Source organism: Phyllostomus hastatus, unplaced genomic scaffold (genome assembly GCF_019186645.2).
Source record: "Phyllostomus hastatus isolate PE091 unplaced genomic scaffold, TTU_PhHast_1.1 phas_scaffold_501, whole genome shotgun sequence".
Classification (NCBI taxonomy): Eukaryota; Metazoa; Chordata; class Mammalia; order Chiroptera; family Phyllostomidae; genus Phyllostomus; species Phyllostomus hastatus.
The window spans coordinates 270,750-294,373 of NW_025334033.1; the positions used below are offsets into that span (position 1 = coordinate 270,750).

Genomic DNA, 23,624 nt, shown 5'->3' on the forward strand with positions numbered 1-23,624 from the left:
AGTAGTTTAGACTAGGAAACAAAGGAAAATCTCATTGAGCACAAGAAGATTTCAGCCACTATAAAATTATTTCCTTTCCAATTTAAATGCAGTTATTAGAAAATTACTCTGCAGCCAATATTTTTAAGGCTGCCTCATAATTGGCTTCCATCATTTGCTCTATCTGTATTCACCATACAGATAGTTTGTGTCTATTGATGAACTTAGGCCTTTAAAGAAAAATGAAATTCTATCCTGAATCCTGTTTGTTCACTTCCTATTGATTCCCAGTCCTCTGTACTAAGTCAGAACACTGGGTTAGAAGTATGCAGAATAGATGAATAACTTATGTTCATCTTATGCTGATATCCTGAGGAGTAAGGTTACTACAACGGATTATTCCAGGAACTGGGAAAACCTACTATCTTTCTAAGAACTCACTTTTGCTTTTATTTGGTAAGATCACTTCACTCCTATGAGAGGGGGTGATGGTTGCTGGTAACCGCATTCAGCATTATCTAGAGTTTCTCTCCATCTGCTTATATAAAGAAGATTATGTTGGAGCTGGGCCTAAGCAGGTCGACAGAACGCCAAAAACAGCTCCAATTTCTTAAAGCATTCCCTCCTCCCTGTCCCCAAGGCACCAGCTCAATCCAAGATGGCTTCCCAGAAACAGGTAACTAAATGATTTAACTTAGAGCGCCCCCAAGGGCGGGGGTTAAAAGAAATGCCAAGAAGCCTGAACGCCTGTGAACTGAGCCTTCAGAGGCGAGGTACCGCCAGATTTTATTTTCAATCAGGCATATCTGAGGTTACCTACGTATACTTCCGAGCCTTTTAGGACCTCCCACCCTCGAGAGACTTCCTGGATGGCACTCACACAACCCTGTTGGAAGAGACCAGGCGTCGGCCCTGCTATTGGTGGGTGGGAGAGTCGATGGGCGGAGCCTAGCAAGAACGGACTACTAGCAAGCTTGATTGAGGTGAGGGCTGGCCATGCTCCGCCGGAAGGCCCCTTGTTCTCCAAAAGGGTGAGTGGAAACGCTGGCTGGAAGGGAGGCATTGGGAAACGCTGGCTGGAAAGGAAGCATTGGGACTAGTTCAGGTAGGTTTCCCCTTCCTGCCTCTTCCGCAGTGCTAGTTCAAGGGTGTTTGCATAAAACTAAGCCTCTTAGTTTTTGGTCTCAGTAACTCCTCCTCCTCCCCGATCCACCGTCCCCTGCCCGTCCGCCAGTTGTTGAGGGATCAGGTGCAGGGTGATGCTCTGGACTGAACCACTCTCCTTTGTGAGAGGCTGGGGGAAGAGGCCGGCCGCTGGCCGCGGGGCCCGAGCTACGCCGAGCCGCGAAGGGATCTGCCCCGACGGCTGTGGAGTTTTAGGGCTTGTCACTGCATTCCTGGGCGTGGCGTAGGTTTGGGGGCAGCTCCTTGTTCTCCTAGTTCCTTCCAAGGAGGGAAAACTCCCCGGCTCCTTTTGGTTACTCCGTACTTTGGACTCAGAAGCGGGAGGTTAGGGTTTTTTGGTTTTTGTTTTTTTTTTTTTTTCATTTTTGGCCCGTGTTTTTGTATTTTAATAATAAAGTTGAGTAGGAACGTTTGGGGTAACCGTGTGTAGACTGTTATACATCATTAGGTGTTGATTTCTGTGATTAGGTGTTGATTTTTGGGAAGGTAGAGAAGGCTTTTGGAGAGTATTTAGAGGTGGTGGGAAAAGAGGAGCTCAAGCCCTGCATCTCCATTGGCAGGCCTGCAGAGCTTTCTGGTTTTCAGTTGCATTATGTAAACTCTTCACTGGTAGAAGAACCCTTTCCTTCTATCTCGGAGCGAATACAATTTATTTACCTGTCTCTAGTGTCGCAGGGAATTTTCCTGTCATTGCAGCAGCTGTGCAAATGCAGCAGCTCCTACCCTTCAAGTGGCAGCCCTGAAGTGAGTCTTCAAAGAAAAGGTGTGTAGTGGAGGTATATAGGTGTACAAATGTTTAGTGGACCATTCTTTTCAATAACTGAGCATAGCTGGGTTAAAAGTGAAAGACTTAGAACTCGATGTGTTTTTCTTTTAAAGAATGTCTCAAACCCAAGTCAGAGGAGCTGCATAATTGGTGACTACTGCATCCTACCATCACAACAACAGCACAGATTATTTAGTTTTCTGTTCTCAGCCTGTCAGTTCAGTCGGATTCTCAGACTGGGTTATTCTTCTTACCAGCTGAGGGCCCATCTGGTGTGGGACACTTTCGATACTAGGAGATGAGTTTGTGGTGTGAATAATGTCCTCTGTTAGTTAATTAGATAATGCCTTCTACTGAAGAATTTCTTTTGTATTGGTCACCGAATAGGTTTCAGAACAAATTGTCAATCTCTTAGGACCAGAACATGAGAAGCTTCTCTTCCAAGTATTTTGGAATTGTCCCACCCTGTAAAAGAAAAGAAGAGTTATGATAAGGAAAACAACATTTTCCATTTAAGAAGACCTGGGTTGCAAGAGAGGCATCCCAGTGTGTCTGCAAGGCAGGATGAAGGACACTGGTCAACAACAGGGTAGGCGTGTGTGAAGAGACAGGCTTGATGGGAAGTTTAAAACTGAACTAGCAAAGCAGTAATAGTTTGGGATAATGGATTTGATGAAGCAACTTACACAATTCACACTTCCCTGGTGTTTGATCTATCCTGTACATCTGGTCTTTTGTCAGTTCTCAAATTGACAATTCATTTAGACATGGATAGAAAATGATAGAAACCTTCTGAGTTGGTTGTGAATCACTGGAAAACATCTTATATTTCTTAAGACAGCCTTCTCTGCAGCACCGCTGGATGTTAGGGTGGAAGAATCTTGGCATGGTATTAACCACCACTGCAGAGTTTTAGTTGTTAAAGGAAATTTTCACATTTTACATGAAAGGTGAGCTTCTAATAGGTAAAGTAGGATGGTGAGGGGGATCAGTGTTTAAAGGAAACCATTGCCCATTTCCTTTCAAAAGGGTGAGATTTTTGCCTTGGCTGTTTAGCTCTAATGGTTAGAGCATTATCTCCATATGCCAAGGCTGTGTGTTTGATCCCCTGGCAGGGCACATAGAATCAACCAACGAATGCAGAAATAAGTGAAACAACAAATCCACATATCTGTCTGTCTCTCTCTCCCAAATCAATAATTTTTTTAAAGGTGAGATTTTTCTAAGCAAAACTATCACTTAAGATTAATTTGTAGTTGCCAAGAACTGTGCTTGCTTACTGAAAGAGTAAGATTTGATATTCTCATCTCCTTAAAGAGTAACATTTTCAGAGCTTTCAGATAGATGCCAGATGTTTTGAAGGTACAGTTTGTCCAAAGCCCTGCAAGAGTTAAGCTATCTTCTGAGCTTACATGGAGCCTAATACGTCAGGGATAAACAGAATACAAGTATATTTCTGGACCTTTCACCCTCACCCCTAGAAGTCAGTCCTCTTCTGGAGTTGCATTTGAGCAAATCCCTGGTCTGCAGGCCTTTGCATAGCGTACCCTTACACTACTGTGACCTACCTGTAAGTACTGTACTTGCTATTTTACCTCTAACATTGGATTCTTTGACAGGCTAATGTTTCATATCTTACTCATTTTAACTTTATAGGTCTCCTCTTTAATTAATTTTATATTCTTTTCCTCACAGAGTTGGTGGTCTTTCTTTCATCCTCCCATTATGATTTTGCTCACTTCACTTATTTCTATGCACTGACTTTGTGCCTTTTTGCTTCTGTCTTGATGAGGCCTTTTAAGGAATGTAAAGAAATACCTGGCTGGCGTAGCTCAGTGGATTGAGCGTGGGCTGTGAACCAAAGTGTCACAGGTTTGATTCCCACCAGGGTACATGCCTGGGTTGCAGGCCATAACCCCCAGCAACCGCACATTGATGTTTCTCTCTATCTCCCTCCCTTCCCTCTCTAAAAATAAATAAATAAATAATCTTAAAAAAAAAAAAGAAATACTGATATTAAGAAATACTATGTTCCTTTGGTACTTAGTACTCAAGTGATGGTTGTATTTCTATATAAAGCTGTTGAATGAACTGTTTACTGTTGCCGAAGCATTTATTTAAGTAGTTATTACATTCTAAATTTTATCCTGAATAAATCTTTTCCTCTTTTAACCTCTCAGTTTTGTTATGTGTGCATATGTATGAAGTTGTAATTTAGCTCTTCTTTTGTGTTTTATAACTTGTTTCTATTGTCTTTAAGATGTTTGTTGTATTTATATTGCACAATAAGTCTGCCTCTATAGTTACTGGATGTTTTAAATTCAAACCACAAAGTATGTTAGTCTCTGAGATTTCTCATTTACACTATTCTGTAGTGTGTGTGTGTGTGTGTGTGTGTGTATCCCTTTTATTATCCATTACTTTCTGTCCTTCACCACATTCTTGGTTGTTTAATTAAACGAAATGGTCAATTTTAAAATATCTTAATTCTTGCCTTCACATTACAGCAGGTGACTTTTAAAAATAAAATACTTAATTTTCTACCCCTAATGTATGTTACATGATAATCAAAATCCAGCAGGCATAAACAGAAACTAGACTGGCATAGATAATTGCTGTACATTCACTTTCAGCAGGGATGCATCCAAGAATATCTTCTAAAGAGTGCAACCACACTAGCCTCTTTAATGTCAGACTATCTAAATATATTCTTAGTTTGTTTTCAAAGAGTTCCCAGAACATCATACTCACTCCTATTCAAATAAAAATACACAAAAAATTTTCAAAGAAAATCAAGGATTTTTCTAAAAGTGTTTACTCTTGAGCATAATTATTAAGAAATTACTGGGTTTGTCATTGAAAGAATGAAACATCCCTGGTTTTATTTCCTCTGTATATTTCCAGAGAAGTTCATTGTGTATGCCTTCATTTTATTTGGCATTTTCCAACATTATTTCATTTAAAAAAGGTAATTAAGTGGCATGCTACTCAAATTACTAGGTAATAATAGGACTGTGCTTCTTTTCTCCCCTGTATGTCAGTACAGTAAGTGTGATAGTTCTAATTCTTTTGATAATGTCCCAGTATGCCATTAATTAGCAATTCTGTAATAACACTTTTTGTTTTGAGAGTCTGTAATTCTCCTAAAACTATGTCAGTACTTTTCTGAGAAAGGAAGTATATTAACGTAATTCTTTTTATTTTACGATTTTATTTACTTATAGAGAGGGGAAGTGAGGGAGAAAGAGAGGGAGAGAAACATCAATGTGTGGTTGCCTCTCACACACCCCCTACTGGGGACCTGGCCCACAACCCAGGCATGTGCCCTGACTGGGAATTGAACCTTTGGTTCACAGGCTAGTGCTCAATTCACTAAGCCATACCAGCCAGGGCAGATTTTTTTCTTTTAATTTATTTTTAGAGAGAGGGAAAGGGAGAAAGAGAGAGAAACATCGATGTGTGGTTGCCTCTTGGTGCCCCCTACTGGGGGCCTGGCCCTCACCTCAGGCATGTGTGGTGACTGGGAATCAAACTGGTGACCCTTTGGTTCTCAGGTCAGCACTCAACCCACTGAGCCACACCAGCTAGGGCTTAATTCTTAATTTTATGTGAGAGAAAGAATTTCAAGAGCTATAAAGTCTCAGGTTTCTTAAATTGTCTTTCACTGTCATTATAGAAACCTTTGGGATATCCAAAGGTTTTTTTTTTTCCCCCATTACATACTTTGGGAGTCCACTACCTCTTTGGGAATTATTCCTTTGGGACATAGTTTTCAGAACTACATTGTCCCCTTAATGATACGGGAATTTCTTTTTGGTAAGTTCTAGAAGAAACCAGTGATTTCAGTAGTTGGGTTGCCTATTGAGAGCCCAAATCATAGCAAGATTTTATAATAGAATGTTTTTATCAGATATATATCTGCCTAAATAAACTGAATGACTGGGAACATTTTTCTGGATTTTTGAATAGGGGCTACCAAGTTACATGAATACTGAACTTTTTACTCAGTGTTTTCTTCTTCATTGCTTCTACTCAGTACTCAGTTATTCTCTTTTTTTACCCCTTGTCTGGGGAGTGGGGCACATGAGACTGCTGTTTATTAACGCGTCAATTCTCCTGTAAAATGTAGTGCTTTTGCCTGTTTTTCTGGTATGTCTCCTATAGGGGCAATCTTTTTCATGAGGCCTTACATGTAGGTAATGGTCACTTCCACTCACTGTTCTCCTGAAAGCCATGGGAGCCGAAAGTTGAGGCAGCCGAATCGAACTACCAAGGGGCAGCCTGGTTAGTTGGGAAACTAGGTTCCCACAAGTAGGTATTGTGAAGTAATTGGAGTAGTGTGAGCTAGACACCAGCATCATTCCTGCAAAGATGAAAAATGACTAACTGAATTACCTGGATGTTGCCCTAGACACCCGTGTTGGTTGAAATCTTTTCCATGGTTTTGAGGCTAAAGGGCTGTACTACTCAACACAGTATTGCTGGAGTCCTTTCATCCTGCCCAGCAGTGCTGCACTTGTAATTGTGCAACTTTTACATCTGTTTCAGTATCTCACCATTCTGTTTAGCAGATCAGCTCAGCCAAGTCTCGAGGGAGTAATTTTGCTTTGAGAGAAAACTTTATTGGTAAACTTTTAAATTATTGGAGAATAAACTCCTTTTTATTTGCCTACTGTGTGCCAAACATTGTACATTATCTTTTAATCTTCAGAATAATCCTGAAATGTATGTGATATTAGCTTCATTTTATGGAAGAGAAGAAAATAAGACAGTGAGGGCAGGTAACTTAACTAGGAATAGGACTCTGGTCTGTTGGACTCTAAGCTCCATCCATTATCCATCCTCCCCCTATTTAAAAGTTCAGTGCTGACTCCTGTGCAGAAGTGTCTTTGTCCACAACATGAGACAAGTAGGCATCGAGTAGCCTGTTAAAGGCCGTACCTGTGGCAGTTGTAGAACCTTGAGAATGTAAAATTTCTTTTTGTCTTTGTATCTCTGTTAAAAGGCAAAAATAATAATTTGTTTCTCTTAACTTAGTTATCTTGAAGACAAGATTATGTGAAATACTTTAAGCTCCACAGAGGAAAATCACTTGGTCAGTCTTGCAAATAACTATTTTTTAACCAATGCACATCAAACTGGCACACTAAATTTTCATTAGTCCCAAGTCACTAGGGTCATTTTTGTGCCTTGAGGCACAGGTGTGGTAACAGTGCTTTATAATGTTTCTCCTTCTGCAGCCACACACACCTTTGTAACATAAATGTTGCAAGGAAAACAATCCCTCCTGAATAAAATATTTATATTTTTCTGTTAGACTGAACAAATGTATGTAATGGCCCAGTTAAAGGAGAGCTTGTGAGAGTGGTGTGTGAGAGCATAACGAGGACCAGGACTTGTGTTGGATGACCAAAAGCATCATCAAATACAAGGATATATTGATCCAGTTAGATGTTCCTCATCCAGAACCCAGAGTATTAGCATCACCTTGGTGACCACGGGCAGAGAAGAGGAACCTCTCCAGATCCAGTGTAACGTGGCCTAAGGGTATAAGGATTAGCTCTTATTTTCTGTTTCAGACTTAGACCAAAACTCTGAGGTTTTACTGGGGGGAAAAAAATCAATAACGAGTCTGACTTAAAAATAAATGCATGCTCTATTTTCAAGTCATGTGGATATAGTGTAATCCATTTGCTTCTTGCCACAGCTTTAAATTGGCCACCACTGAGGCTTTATGGGCCCAAGCCTAAAGGAGATGACTGAAATTTCATTGCTTCCAACAGTGATTATCACACTATAGAAAATAGTTGTTTAAGTGTGTTACCTGTAGCCCCTTTTGCTAAATGTAAAAGCTGTGTCTGCTGCAGGTTCTAAAATGTGAAGATGCTGATAATTTTTTAATGCCTCTTCTCAGTGTCCCTGGTGGGAAATGTGCCACTGCCCTTTGTTACTATCTCTGCAGTCTGGGGGAAGCCCTTACTTTTGCTCAGAAACCTCCCCATTATCTCTCCACAGCCTCACTCCCACAAACCTTTGGTTGGAAGTTGAAAATGCATCCCTTCAACAAATGTACACTGAAAGTCCATTACCACCTCATAAACAAAGGGCATGTTGTAATGAACCAGTCACACACAGCTCTTGCTCATGTGGAACTTGCATTCTGTTATACTGTGCGGGGGGGGCATCAAACAATTAATTACTCCATAATCAATCTCTACTACAAAAAAGTTATGGATGTGCAAGACAATTTATAATAGGGGCATGTAACCTATAGCATAGTATAGTAGAGAGGTTAAGATTGTGACTTCTGAAGCCACACTGCCTAAATTTGAATCTGGCACCACTTTTCACTAGCTGTGGGATGTTGGGCAAATTACTTATCTTTCTATGCCTCAGTTTCCTCATCAATAAAATAACATAGTTATTTCAGGCTTAAGAAAATGAAATAGGTTTATCTACAGAGTCTGTCACAAATAACGCCCTTTTTAATTATAAAATCTTTTATATTTTTATTTTTAAATTTTATTTATTTTTAGAGAGAGGAGAAGGGAGAGAGAGAAACATCAATGTGTGGTTGCCTCTTGCATGCCTGCAACTGGAGACCTGGAATGCAACCCAGGCATGTGCCCTGACTAGGAATCAATCCAGTGACCCCCCAGTTCACAGGCCAGCACTCAGTCCACTGAACCACACCAGCCAGGGCACAAAATCTTTCATTACAAAATCATAAGCATGTACTTCTGTCACATAACAATATCACCAGTACACCATTTGGCATTTTAGGTGAAGTGGTCAAATTAAAACTGTAAATTATGACACCCATTTCATTACCCTACCAACCCACACTCAAGCAGGCATTACTTCTGCTGGACTCTGTTATTTGTATTGTTTAGAAGAGTAGAAGAATACCTGATATGTAATGCAGACTGCATAAATTTGGTTTTATTTTGTATGGGAAATCAGGGAAAGCTTTTTTTGAAATGTTGAAATGAGCTTTGAAGGATAAGCAAAAATTAAATAGGCAGGAATGGAAGGGAACCAGTTAGAAGGTAGTTGCACTAGTTCAGGGAAATGAGGATGGTAAATTGATCCAGAATGGCAATAGAGGCAGAAGTGGATAGATTGGAGGGATATTTAGGAAGTAAAGGTAGGATTTACAGGTGTTAGATATAGGTGGTAAGGAAGAGGGTCTCTGGTCCCTGCAGCCATGACTGAATAGGAGATGCTGGAGGGTGATTACCATCTTTGTGTATGTGTGTGCATGGTAGTGGGGATGGAGGAAGCGAGAGAGACTACCAAGGAACCAAACTTCCTAAGGTCATAGGTCCCTTATACAGGGGAAAGCTGGACAAGTAGGTCAGCTGAGGAGATTGGACAGACTACCAAGAAGAGCTGTTGAGTAAGTAAATGGATATACAGGTCTAGAGATAGAAATGAGAGATATAAGTATATAGATACTTTGGTGGAAAAAATAATAATAATTGAGGTCATGAGTCTGAATTAGACATTCTTGAAAAGTATAGAATGAGAAATAAAGAGGGCTCTAGGAGGAAAGCTTTGTGAATTTCAACAGTTAAAGGCTGGTAGAGGAAAAGAATAGCAAAGGAGAAGTGACCACAGAGGTAGAAACCAGAAAAGTATCATGTCCTGGAAGCCACCCAGAAAAAGTATTTGAGGGTGTGGCTGCTTTTTCTAAAATCTTTATAGCCCTTCCTTGGACCCCTGAGAGTCTTAATTTAGGTCTCTTACCATTCAAAGTTGTATACTAGTGATTTAGAACATCTATAGCAGGTTTAGACTGATCAAAGCCAATTATTGAACATGATCTTTAGACTCTAGAATCTAAAGTGTAGTTTTCCTGTGTGCCTTAAGTTAGATTTAATATAAAGGAAGAGATAGAGTATATATTCAAGCTTGTAGGAATTAGCCTGATGAAATTAACAGATTATTTTGGAGACCATTAATCTGAGAGGTGATCCCCAATAAAACTGATTAGGCAGACACACTGGCAAAAATTTTTCCCCAACTGTCTATCTAGCAACATTTGTTGAGTACTTCCTAGTGCATAGTAATTATATGCCAAATACTGTGTTAGGTGTTTCGTTAATACTAATTAGTGGCCCTGTAACATAACCCTCCTTTGTTGAGGGGATTGAACAGGAATCAAAAAAGTTAGTATACTTGGTGGGATAAAGATCTGAACATACATCCCTCTGACTTGAAAGTCCTTAGTACCTCCATATGCAAATATATATAAAATACAAAATAGAAGATAATTAATTTTTTAAACAAAGGTTTTATTTATTTATTTTTAGAGAGAGAAGGAGGGATGGAGAGAGGGAGAGAAACATGGACATAAAAGGGACACATTGATATGGTTGCCTCTTGTAAGCCCCCAGTTGGGGGCCCAGCCTGTAACCCAGGCACATGCCCTGACCAGGAATCGGACCAGCAACCTTTTAGTTTATAAGCACGATGCCCAGCCCACTGAGCCACACCAGTCAGGGCAAAGATAACTATTGTTTATTTAACCCAATATACCCAGAATATTACAATTTCTTTTTGCCTTTTCATATTTTTTATTTTTAATATCTTTTGTTAATTGTACTATTATGGTTGTCCCATTTTTTCCTCCCCTTTATTCCCCTCCCTCCACTCCCACCCGTGCTCCCCACCTTAGTTCATGTTCGTGGGTTGTACATATAAGTTCTTTGACTTCTCCGTTTCCTATACTATTCTTAACCTCCACTCTCTATTTTGTACCTACCATTTATGCTTCTTATTCCCTGTACCATTTCCCTCACTCTCCCCCTTCCCTCTCCCCACTGATAACCCTCCATGTGATCTCCATTTCTGTGATTCTGTTCCTGTTCTAGTTGTTTGCTTAGTTTGTTTATTTAGGTTCAGTTGTTGATAGTTGTGAGTTTGTTGTCATTTTATTGTTCATAGTTTTGATCATCTTTTTCTTAGATAAGTCCCTTTAACATTTCATACAGTAAGGGCTTGGTGACGATGAACTCCTTTGAATTGACCTTATATGGGAAGCACTTTATCTGCCCTCCCATTCTAAGTGATAGCTGTGCTGGATAGAGTAATCTTGGGTATAAGTCCTTGCTTTTCATAACTTTGAATACTTCTTTCCACCCCTTTCTTGGCTGTAAGGTTTCTTTTGAGAAATCAGCTGACAGTCTTTGGGGAACTCCTTTGTAGGTAACTGTCTCCTTTTCTCTTACTGCTTTTAAGATTCTTCCTTATCTATAATCTTGAGTAATGTAATTATGATGTGCCTTGGTGTGTGCTTCCTTGGGTCCAACTTTTTTGGGACTCTCTCAGCTTCCTGAACTTTCTGGAAATCTATTTCCTTTACCAGATTGGGAAAGTCTCCTTCATTATTTTTTTAAATAAGTTTTCAATTTCTTGCTCTAACTCTTCTCCTTCTGACACCCCTATGATTCGGATGTTGGGATGTTTGAAGTTGTCCCAGAAGTTCCTAAGCCTCTCCTCATTTTTTTAAATTCTTGTTTCTTCATTCCGTTCTGGTTAAATGTTCTTTCTTCCTTCTGCTTTGAACTGTTGATTTGAGTCCCAGTTTCCTTCCCATCACTGTTGGTTCCCTGTACATTTTCCTTTATTTCACTTTTCATAGCCTTCACTTTTTCCTCTATTTTGCTACCATACTCAGCCATTTCTGTGAACATTGTGATTACCAGTGTTTTGAACTGTGCGTCTGACATGTTGGCTCTCTCTTCATCACTTAGTTCTATTTTTGTTGCTTTGATCTGTTCTTTCATTTGGGCCATATTTTTTTTTGTCTTGGCAGTCCTGTTACATAGTAAGAGGCAGAGCCTTAGGTATTTGTCAGGTTGGGGCAACCTCTGAGGCTGTGCTGTGGCACTGTATGTGGGGGAGGGGTCCGAGAGAAACCAGTGCCGCTTTCCTGAGCAGTTTCTCTCCCGCTGCTGCAACCCCCACAGGTTTTTTTAGTCAGAGGTTTTGAGGCTATATTTCCCGGCACTGGAACCCTGGTTTTCGTGGTCTGTCTCACTCCCCAGTTGCTCCTCCTGGTTCGTCCGCATGCAAGTGTGGGACAGCCAGGTCTGCTAACTGCAGCCTCATCTGGTCTGCCACCTGCTGCCTCACCTGCTCGGTCCTCCAGTCACCACCTTGCCTCAAGTCCTCTCTACCTGGCTGCCAGTCTCTGACCCTCCTACCGGTCTGGATGAATGTTTCTTTTTTAAAGCTTTCGTTGTTGGACTTCCATACAGTTCAATTTTCTAGCAGTTATGGTTATTTTTTGTTTTTAAATTTGTTGTTGTCCTTTTCATTGTACGAGGAGGCAAAGTATATCCATCTATGCTGCCATCTTGGCTGGAAGTCTAATTATTCTTAAAAAGTTCTTTAAAATGCTATGAAAGCTCATATCAGACTGATAACGTTTGGCTTGACAATGAAAAGTAGGATTAAGAAGGTTTTCAACCATTAAATACAATGAAAAAAAGGAAAAAAATAAATCCAGTAGATATTTAAAGTTCTTATATTATTGGACATTTTGCTTTGTTCATTATAATTGATCACTCTTTCCCCCTGCAAAGCTCTGCTCTCTGCCTCTGTGACATTGCCCTCTCTGTTTCCCTAGCTTTTCCTTCTCTAGCTGCTTGGTAGGTGTATCTTATTCTGATTCTTAAATCCTGATCTTCTCCTGGGTTCTTCCTTAGCTTTTCTCACTCCACATGAAAAAAATCTCAAGAATTGGGGTTCCAGCTAAGTGTTTTGTGTAGTCTTTATAGCATTTAAAACATTTTTTTCATTTTTTTATTGTGCAGTGTACATTTAAAACGTAGAATATTTACATAAAACTCTTATTTCTGGCTTTTGAAAAATCTGAAGTTCTTGCTCAACCTTGGATGTGTATTTCCATATGGCAGCACTTAACTCTAGCTGACAGCAGCAACTTCTTGGAATGGACATGGGTTCTCCAGTTCTTCACAGACCCCAGCATTCTCTGTTGTCTCCCCAACAGTATTCATGCAGTTTTTTGTATACTTTCTTTGGTCTTCACACTCCCTGGGTGAGTGATCTTTACTCTCAAAACTACCATTTAGATACTGGTGACTCTAAACCTGTCATCAAGCCAACGATTACAGTTGTACATCCAACCTCCTATTGAATATCACTACTTGGCATAATATAGGTAACTCAAACTCGACATGGTTGAAGTCATCTTTGCCTCTACACTCCAAATTCTACTAATTTTTATCCCATAAATATACTTGGCTCTGTCCCTTCCTTCCCATCAATACTTTTTTGAACCACATTGCTATGATTCAGGCCCTAATCATCTTGTTAGGATCCTTGTTTGCAAACCTCAAAAATCATCTTTTGGCTAACTCAAGCAGAAAGGGAATTTATTAGAAGGATATTGTATGGTTCACAAAATCAACAGGAATGCTAGAGCACCTGGTTTAGAAAATGATCTAAAACCAAGAGAGATTAGAGAAACGAAGAACATAGTCAAGGTCACACCACTGAACATTCTGTTTAAGAAGCTGAATGTTGTCTAACTCCTTGGTTCTGGGTCTTTGCATTACCTCTTCAAAGTCAAAATTCCCCTAAGAAGTGTCCAGTTTAAGTAGCCTAGGTCTCGTGTATACTTTGTCTCTGCCAGGAAGAGAAGGTGGGACTTCCCATCCCCCAACCCCCTGGCTGTACAGTGGGAGGTAATATCTGGCCTCCCATTGAAGACTCTTAACGAGCCTATTCCCCCAGTATAGGAAGGGTGTTTTTGGTTGCTGGGCAGAAAGAAAATCAGCAAATATCTAGTGTATAACCCTTCTTGGGACTACCATAGCAGCCTCCTAACTACTTCTGTGTCCTCTGTCCCCTCATCCTCCAAATCTATTCTGTATCTAACAGTCAGAGTTAGCTAACCAAAATGCATTTCCAATCACATCATTCCCTGTTTCAGTGGCTCCTCATCTACTTTTAAGAAAATCCTTTGCCCTGACTGGTGTGGCTCAGTGGGTTGGGCATCGTCCTGCAAACAGGATGGTTGTTGAATGGTTGCAAGTCAAGTCCCAAGTCATGGCACATGCTTGGGTTGCTGGCCAGTCTCCAGTTGGGGGCCAATCACTGTTTATCTCCTGCACTTCCTCCCTCCCTTCCCCTCTGTCTAAAATAAATAAAGTTTTTTTTAAGAAAAAATGCTTTTTTTAAGATTTTATTTATTTTTAGAGAGAGAAGGGAGGGAGAAAGAGAGAGAGAGAAACATCAATGTGCACTTGCTGGGGGCCATGACCTGCAACCAAGGCATGTACCCTGACTGGGAATCGAACCTGCGATGCTTTGGTTCACAGCCCGTGCTCAATCCACTGAGCTACACCAGCCAGGGCAGAAAAAAATGCTTTAACATGGTATTCAAGACCCTCATTGCAGAGTCTGGCCATCACCCATCCTTTCAGTCTCATCTCTCTCTAATTTCTTCTTTGTGATCTATATTTTGCAAGACTGAACTATATTAGAGTGTCTGCTACATGTTTCATGTTGATTCTCATTGCTGTGCTTTGTTTTGTCTTTCCTTTTACCATTTTTGCTGCCTGAATACCCTTTCCTGTAGCTGGCTTACCTTCCCTAGTTAACTCCTCGTCCATTAAGAAACTACTTCCTTGATACCTTATCTTATTAAGTTATTAAGTTCCTTTCATCTGTTTCTGTAATAGCCCCTGCTTATTACATTGCATCATGTATCACCATGTATTGTAATTGTTTACATTTGTCACTACTGTCATAATCCCTAATATGTGGGGGAGAGGGAGCTTTACCCTCTCCCCACATATACTCAAATAAACTACATATTGTGAGTTCTTTGAGGGTAGAGATCATGTCTGTTCATCTTTGGTTTTCTAATACTACCTCATTACTTGGTATATCATATGCTCAGTACGTGATAAAATAATAAAGAATAAGTTGTCTTTTTTCCTAGTTTATAAGTATATATCTGGAAGAATAGTGGAAAATAAGACTAGAAAGGCAAAAGGTGTTCTTAAGATTTATGTGTTAAGTGACAGGGAACCTTTGAAAGTTTTTAAGCCAGAAACTGATTTGGCCCTACTGTATTTTAGGGAATTAATCTGGTAACAGAATGGATTAGTTATGAGGCGCTTACACGAGGAACTAAATAAATGAGGAGGCAGCAGAAACAGAAGAGTCAGAATATATGAATCCTAACTTTGCCACTTAATTTCATAGTTGAATCATTCTACTCTCTAAGCATCAGTTTTCTCATCTGTACAAGAGGGCATACTTCTTATGATTGCTGAAGTCTGTGCCAGCTCCAGAGTTTGGCCCTGATATATTGCAGGCATCAATGGGACTTGACAGATGACTGGATGGTGGATATAGGAGAAGGTTTCAGAGACACCTTTGACGTTTTGAGCCTGAGAGAATAGGAAAACAATATTGCTGTTTACAGGCATGGTAATGGAGTGTTCCTAGCAATAGTGGTAATGCTAGGATGTTTAAAAATAGATTTACAGCCAAGTTGATCCACTTCCTCATTGGTGTTCCAGAGTACAGAATATAGGATTTCAATGTTGAGAATGGTTACATTTCAGGGGAAACATGGTGGGGAAGTCAGCAACTGTTTTTAATAACAGTTTACTTTGGGGGATTTAAGCATGCATCATTCTGGAGTTGACTAGTCTCATTGGGAATGAGTGGTGTCAAGTGGCATTGCAAAGTGGACACTAGCTAGTATGTCAAAGAAGCTGAGTTTCAATGGAAATGAGGTGGGGGTAGACCACCAGGTTTTGAGGTGAAGAGTTGGGTGTGCGTTTTGGAGGGGTGGTGGCTGGGAATTGTTAGAGGGCTCCTGGAAAGAGGTAACTGCTGCCCGCCCCCCCCGGCTTGGAGTGTCAAGAATGCAAACCAGTATTTGGAGTTGTGGCAGAAGGAGTGTTTTATGTTTTAAGAGTAAAAAGGCCCTGTGTTCGTCAACTGGGCAGCCTCACTCCCATGATGAAGGGAAGATGTGGCCCCTTTCAATGGATGGGCTAAGGTGTAGTCACTACAGCAGAGGGTTTGACAGGGCTGCTAGAAGGCACGGAATTCAGGGGGAGGCAGAGTTGGCCTAGTGTGCAACCCTCCTTCCTGAGTTTATACTCTTCGGTGTGCAGAATACAGTGTAGGTTGTAGGGGATTTAATCCCTAGGACTAGTTTCTTACAGCAAGAGACCGTTCCTCTGGCCAGGCCCCCCCCCTTTTTTTTTTTTTTCCTTCAAGCAAGCTGCAGGCTTGCCTCGGCCCTAGAAACCGGATAGGCCTCTCCGTGCGCTCTCAAACTAACTCGCGGTGGCGGGGGAGGGGGAAGCTTTCTCAAGTCCCACCCTTTGCGCTGTTTTGCGTTTGTGCTTTTCTGGTGATTGGCAGTGTAGTTTAGCCAATCAGGGTGCGGGGCGGGCTGGCGCAGCATGGTAGGTTGCGCAGGAGGAGGGGGAACTGGTGCTGGAGAGACAGCGAGAGGGGCGAACCGGGCCCCCCCCCCCCCACGCCGCTGCAGGTAAAGGCACCTCTCTTCCCCCATGGGGGTGAGGCACAGCTCCTTTTCTCCTTCTGGGCTTGTTGGCCTTCCAGTCTGTAGCTTCCGCCCTAACATTGCTCCCACCCGGGCATCCACACCCCCCCCCCCCCCCCCGCATCTTCCCGTCTTGGCCATCCCCACTGTGGAGGGCACCCCTCTAGCTCCCTCCTTCAAGTGCATGTACCTCATCTCCATTTTGGGGCGCCAGTTGCCAGAAATTATCCATCTCTGCTGTATGGGCCTTACTGGCACCAACCCCGGCAGTATGAGCAGGTAATGTACCCAGGTCCCCGCCACCCCCACCCCCCAGTCGCGTTTCTCTGTTCAAAACCCCTGACTTCCTTACCTTGCCCCTTCCCTTATTTCACATAAGTACATAATTTCTGTAGTTTCTTCTTTACCCCCTGAACATACGTACATGCTTTTAGTTTTCATAATTGCCTATTTTGCTTTTCTTGTTTATTCAGAAGGGTTTACTTTATCAGCCATGTTTGCCCCCAAATGTCCATACCCCTGATTGAGGTGCATTTTTTCCATAAGTATTTGGGAAAACAAAAACAGAGTAGCCACATTTAGCGTGAGAATGGTGAAGATAGAGAAAATAGCCTGAGAGCTCAGTCTTGGGGAAAATCTTCTGAGTGGCTCCAAGTTAAAAGCTCCATCTCTAATGATATGTGTCCTTCCATCCTGATCCCTACCTGACCCTAAATTGTGATTACATTCTCCTTGGGTGTTTGTTTCCATTTCTTTATAAGATATGGGACCCTTTGGGTCTCAAATGTCTCCACAGTACAGTTTTTAAATCCTCTTTTGAAAATATGTTGGTGATTTTCATTTTAGACTTTTTGATTATTTTTAAGGGATTTCTTATTTAAGCTGCTTCTGAGCATCTTGTGTTTCAGTAACGTGTTTATGTCTATCTGCAGCTGATTCTCTTGAAAGGATACAGTTTCCAGTAATGATTTATACTTTGAAGTAAAATAGTTTGTTATTTTCTGAATCTTTGAGCAGATAGAGGTTAAATGGTCATGGGTGGTACTTTGAAAAAGTACATATTACCAAAAAAGGCCTGCATTTGTCAATATGGCATTTGTTCTTTATCTTCTAACAGGGTGGGCAGTACAGAGAAATCTCTAAGTGGAGGATGGATGTCTGTAGTTCAGTTTATATAGATTTACCTATTAGACAACTGGATTAATCTCTGTTGCAGTGCTTCTCATCCATCATAAACAATAACTGCTACATTCCCTTCTGAGAGCCCATAAGAAGTCGTATCCCACCACAGAGCTGTTGATAATCCTTCCAAGCCAGGCATGCTGCTTCTTTCTCTGCTCCCCCCATGCCCCTTGTCTTTTATACATCCTCACTAGCCAAGAAAATTTTGTCCAGTTTTACTGACTATAAATAACCTAAACAAGGAGGTATGTTTTCCCTTTCCATTTGATAAATATAAAATTATGATACTGAATACACATTTCAAACTGCCATTCCTCTCATCCTCCAGTTGAGAGTCATTGCTTTGTTGACAAGTATGGGAAGATTGAGATGGAAAAGTATATAGAGTATAATAAAGTCTTTCATGATTAGACAGAAAAGTTATTGAAATCAGGAAGGGTGAGGAGACATGTAAAATAAGAAAGGGAGAATTGGAACTCTAGATTAAAAAAAAAAACCAAGAACTATATAAAGGTGAATAAACTAGAATAGCAGTTTAGACTTACATGGAAGGGAAAGAGTAATTACCCCTTTAAGAAGGAGGTGAGATGAGGGGCGATTATATAAAGTATTTCTTAGTTTTAGCTTGCTTGTTATTTGGAGAATATAGGTAAGGTTTTGAATTTTAACCTTAACTGACTAGTTTGTTCCACTTCTCCCTAACTCCTAACCCTCAAGGTTTCTGTCATTAGTTTAGAATTAGTGAAAGTGATTAATTGCAATCATTAACTCCTTTTCCTTTTGAGCATATACATGTGTTTCTCTTTTGGGCAGTGATATGACTTCTTTACCTAGGCACTTTGGGGTATCTAAGTGCTTCATATATTTGAATGCTTAAACTCTATTTTTACTACGAAGGTTTGAAGCATGGGATAGAAGAGTATGGTAGGATAGGTCAGATGTGGATGGATACAGCTAAGGTGACCCATAAGTAAGAATAGGAGGAGGAATGAAGAAAATTGGAGGTATGTTGGGAGAGATTTAATCTTTAGAGAGGCAAGGACAATTTCAAGGTGGGAGTTAGAAAGGAGCAGGAGACTACAATTTGAAAAACATGTACAAGATGAATTAGGTCAGTAGAAGTGTGTTGATGGGGTGAGATTGAAAAGCTGTAAAACTTGGTGGTGGGGCTTTAAGTCAGTGGTGAGGTTTTTTAGATTATTGGGCCCAGACTGAACCAGGAGAAGCAGAAATTTGACCCAAAAACTGGAAAGGGAGAAAAATGATAATTGCATTGATCTTTAGAAACGTATAGTGCTTTAGTCACATTGGGAGTAGGGGGGAAATAAGGAAATATTTCAGAAACTGTTATCTCACTTTTTAGTGGAGAAACACAGCTCTTTCAACCTGGCTGGGTGGCTCGGTTGGTTGGTTGGTGTCATCCCGTACATCAAAAGATTGTGGGTTTCATCCCCAGTTGATCCCTGGTCTGTGCAGGAGGCAATTGATGGATGATGGTTCTCTTTCACATTGATGTTTCTCTCATCCTCTCATCCCCCCCCCCCCATCTCTAAAGTCCTCTGGTGAGGATTAAAAAAAAGTTCTTTCTCTGACTGCGATCGGGCTGTTGAGGAAAGAAAGAGCATTTGGATGAATAAATATCCATGGAAAGGGCAAAATACCCCATGGAAGAAAAAGCAAGTTATACACTATTGTCAGCATAAACTTCTAGTTAGTGGAAACTTGCATTGTAGTTTTTATATGACACCTAACTTGGATATTTAGTGTAGCTTCTTTCGGATAGTGTAGCTTCTCTGGCACTGAATAGGAGGTGAAAGATACTAAGTAGCAGAGCAAGGGCATAACTAGAAAACAGTTGATGGTAGTGTTGAGGAAGTTTATAAAATTATTGAGTCAATTGTTACTTAATGAAGAAACATTGATAACTTTTCTGATGATCATTTTGAGTAGCTGGGGCAGGGAATTAGATAGGAGAGGCTGAAATGAGCTGGTGGAATAGTTTACCCAGGAGAGGGAAGTGATAGGGATCTGGCATAACATGTGAAGGGAACACAATTACTGAAGCAAGGGAGATCTTGTTTAACACTGGTGGAGATAACATGCATGCTTTGTAATTTTGACTGATGTGCCAGCTACTGATGAGTCTGTTCTTTTTATCTATTTCTGAGTTTCCAAGATATTTGTCCACATTGCTATATTGTTTTATAAGGATAACTGGAGTGGGTTAAGGAAGAAAAGAAGTTTGGGGGTTGTGTGGAAAACTTTCTTGAGTCAAGTTTGTACTGTGTCACTTACAAGTTTCTTCTAAAAGTTAGGAGAAGTGGTTTTATCAAGCAAGGCTTTCATGGATTGTCATTCTGACATATTACAAAGAACAGATAAACCGTTTTTATATAGTTTATTGCTATTATAATTCCTTTTATTGGTTTTTCCTTTTTCCAACATTTTCATGAACTTGAAACCCCAGATGTGGATTTAGTAAACATGCTTGCAATTATTGTAGAACAGGTTTTCAAGATGGGAAGCTTTCTACTGTCTCATCTTAGAATCAGGGAATACCATGCAGGGGTGTCTAACCTTTTGACATCTCTGGGCCACACTGGAAGAAGAAGAGTTGTCTTGGGCCACACATTAAGTATGTGAACACTAACAAAAACTGATGAGCAAAAAGAAAAAAAAAGGTTTTAAGTAAATTTATAATTTTGTGTTGGGTCACATTCACAGCCTTCCTGGGCCATATGTGGGCTGCAGGTTAGACACCCCTAATTAGTGTGTGGGTAAGGCCTGCATGGTTCAATCCAGATACTGCAAGCAAATATATTAACTCATTAAGTATTTTTTTAAGCAGCTACTATATATGATATCCTGGTTCTTTAGGGATCCACAGATAAATAATACATTGTCCCCTATGATCAGGAACTTTTTTTGTCTCTTTGGGAAGGAGGAGCTGGGCCACCATATAGGATTGTGCAGTATGTGCATTGAACATATTCATTATCATCATCGATAATATGACAAATTTCCAGCAGAGGGCAGACAAGCATCTTAATGAGCTTTTTAAAATTTGCATGAAGGAACCATTAGGGCCTTCAGAGGTTATGGACAAGACACTTATGTTAGTATAATATAAATACAAGTGCTCTTGATAAGGTGCAAACAGTGCTGTGCTATTTAAAGAAGGTGAAGGGACCAAGTCATCACAAATTGCACTGTTAAAGGGCCTCACCTTGTAGAGGAGAAGACCTTTGAGGGTGGGAAAGAATTCACCTGGGAGAGATGTTGGGGTATGGTGGAGGTGTTCAGACAGAAGCCATAGCATAAAAGGGAAAGACATACAGATAACAATCATGTTAAGGGAACTGTGTTGTTTAGTTAGACTGAAATACAGAGTGTATATGTAGGAAGTGATGAGAAAGTTTATATTCCGCCGTGGCTGGCGTAGCTCAGTGGATTGAGCACGGGCTGTGAACCAAAGTGTTACAGGTTCAATTCCCAGTCAGGGTACATGCCTGGGTTGCAGGCCATGACCCCCAGCAACCGCACATTGATGTTTCTCTATCTCTCTCTCCCCCTCCCTCCCTTCCCTCTCTAAAAATAAATAAAGTCTTAATAAAAAGTTTATATTCCCAACTTTAAACTGGAACTAAAATATAGAATTCTTTGGATCCCTTGCAAAGGAAGTTTTTTCATCTTAAATATGAGAGTGGGGACGAGATTCAAAACAGAAATACTATATATAGATTAATATGTTAACTAGAATAAAATTTACAAAAACTTCCTGGGTAGTTATATTATAAGCTTAGGAAGATTGTACTATGACCTTGATTAAAGATACAAGGGAAATTTATAAAATACAATATATTCAGAAACCTTTATCTACAGTCACTGAAATGCTGCTGACAAACTTAGTTCTGCCAGCTTAAGAAATCGAAATAGAATAGAAGGTGAATGACCATAAAATTACCTGATCTCTACCTAAGAATGATAACTGTAAAAAGAAATGGACAAAGAGAGCTGAATGATGTTGACAGATAGAAGCTTCAAAGTGTAGAGGTGTAAGAATCCCAAAAGGGGGTTGGTTTATTTTATTACTACTCTTTTAGTTTCAGTTTTGAAGCAGAAATGTGGGTATTTTCTTCTTTGTCTCTGTCCTCAGATTACTTCATATTTTCCTCTTCTTTTATTATTTTGACATGACTTGATAATAAGGGTAGCACCTAAGAAGGAGGAATTTTTCCTGAGCTCACCTACTTTGCTTATTTTTCATTTGTCTTCCCACAACAGGAGTTCCACCATCTTCCTCTGAAGACCTAGCCATCTTGCTCCATGAAGGTCAGGACAATCTGACATGCACTTGTTTCTTGCCTCTTTACCTGAAGAGTAGTCTTCCATTGTGTACATTTTTTCTTAATAGGGGAGGGGAGGGGAGAGCCAGTACCCCCCCTCCCCTTCCCTTCCCAGACCTTGGGGAAGTACCCTCCATTGCTGTCCCAAGATGGCAGACCCCATCATGGATCTGTTTGATGACCCAAATTTATTTGGCCTGGACTCTCTGACTGATGACAGCTTCAACCAGGTCACACAAGACCCCATTGAGGAAGCCCTTGGACTGCCAAGCTCTCTGGACTCCTTGGATCAGATGAACCAAGATGGTGGAGGTGGTGATGTGGGGAATACATCAGCAAGTGACCTGGTCCCCCCACCGGAGGAAACAGCCTCCACAGAACTCCCCAAGGAATCAACAGCTCCAGCTCCAGAATCTTTAACTTTGCATGATTATACCACTCAGCCTATCAGCCAGGAGCAGCCAGCCCAACCTGTCTTACAGACACCAACGCCAACGTCAGGACTTTTGCAGGTCTCCAAGAACCAGGAGATTCTGAGCCAAGGGAATCCTTTCATGGGTGTCTCTGCCACAGCTGTGTCTTCCAGTAGTGCTGGAGGGCAACCACCTCAGTCAGCCCCTAAGATTGTTATCCTTAAAGCCCCACCAAGCTCCTCAGTCACTGGCGCCCATGTGGCACAAATTCAGGCCCAAGGTATCACCAGCACAGCTCAGCCCTTGGTGGCTGGCACAGCCAATGGTGGAAAAGTCACTTTTACCAAAGTGCTGACCGGCACTCCCCTTCGACCAGGTGTTTCCATTGTCTCTGGTAATACAGTGTTGGCCGCCAAGGTCCCTGGGAACCAGGCTACTACTGTTCAGCGCATTGTCCAGCCCAGCCGACCAGTAAAGCAGCTGGTCCTACAGCCAGTTAAGGGTTCAGCTCCTGCTGGAAACCCTGGGGCCACAGGGCCCCCACTGAAGCCTGCAGTTACACTGACCTCTACACCTACTCAGGTGACTTGAGTGAAAGGGGGAGGTGAATTTTGGTTTAGTAGAGGACCTAGCAACTCTGAGAGAGAACATATGAGCGCTAGCTCTAGGAAATCCTGTTTAAATTCTATCTTTGCTATTTAACAGTTGATGTTGACAGCCACATACCTACTGCTTACCAGGTGGAAGCAGTTAGTGTTAACATAGTTTTTTGAATTCTTGCTGATGCTGATCTGGACAGCCACAGCCCCTCTACTTATAGAGCTTCAGTCTGCCAGGCAGGATAGACAAGAATTCACAATAATGTATGCTACAAAGTTTTATGAGAAACATAGGATGTTATGGGAACAAAGAATCATTTTTGGAAAAAAAATATTTATAAGACTAAGAGAAGCTATGTGTACCTTTCCCCTGTTCTTATTACTGAGATTATTGTCCTGCTTTGCTCAATGAAAAGGCCAGTTTCTATTTTAAGAAAATAGAGGTACTCACCTCTGAATAAAGAGTTTGGGAGTGATGACAGCAGTATCAAGATAAGTAGAATTAGTAGAAATAAAGAGGTGGATTTCAGTTTAGTAAAAATACTTTTGTTCTAATAGAATTACAAAAAATGGAATGACTGTCTT

At 40.8% G+C, this 23,624-nt stretch overlaps 1 protein-coding gene across 7 annotated transcripts in view; it reads left to right on the plus strand.

Annotated features, from left to right (window-relative positions):
- The first annotated feature begins 951 nt into the window (after nucleotides 1-951).
- CHD8 (chromodomain helicase DNA binding protein 8) overlaps nucleotides 952-23,624 on the plus strand; it is a 62,679-nt gene continuing 40,006 nt past the window's right edge. Inside the window, exons 1-2 of one of the 7 annotated variants that reach the window (XM_045822370.1) lie at nucleotides 952-1,010; nucleotides 21,966-23,022. In XM_045822370.1, coding sequence (XP_045678326.1) covers nucleotides 22,177-23,022 — 846 coding nt within the window. In that variant the 5' untranslated portion in view covers nucleotides 952-1,010; nucleotides 21,966-22,176. Of the gene's footprint in view, nucleotides 1,085-16,419; nucleotides 16,485-16,759; nucleotides 16,779-21,965; nucleotides 23,023-23,624 lie in introns of those variants that run through there. The other 6 variants (XM_045822369.1, XM_045822375.1, XM_045822371.1 and 3 more) reach the window with 6 other exon arrangements.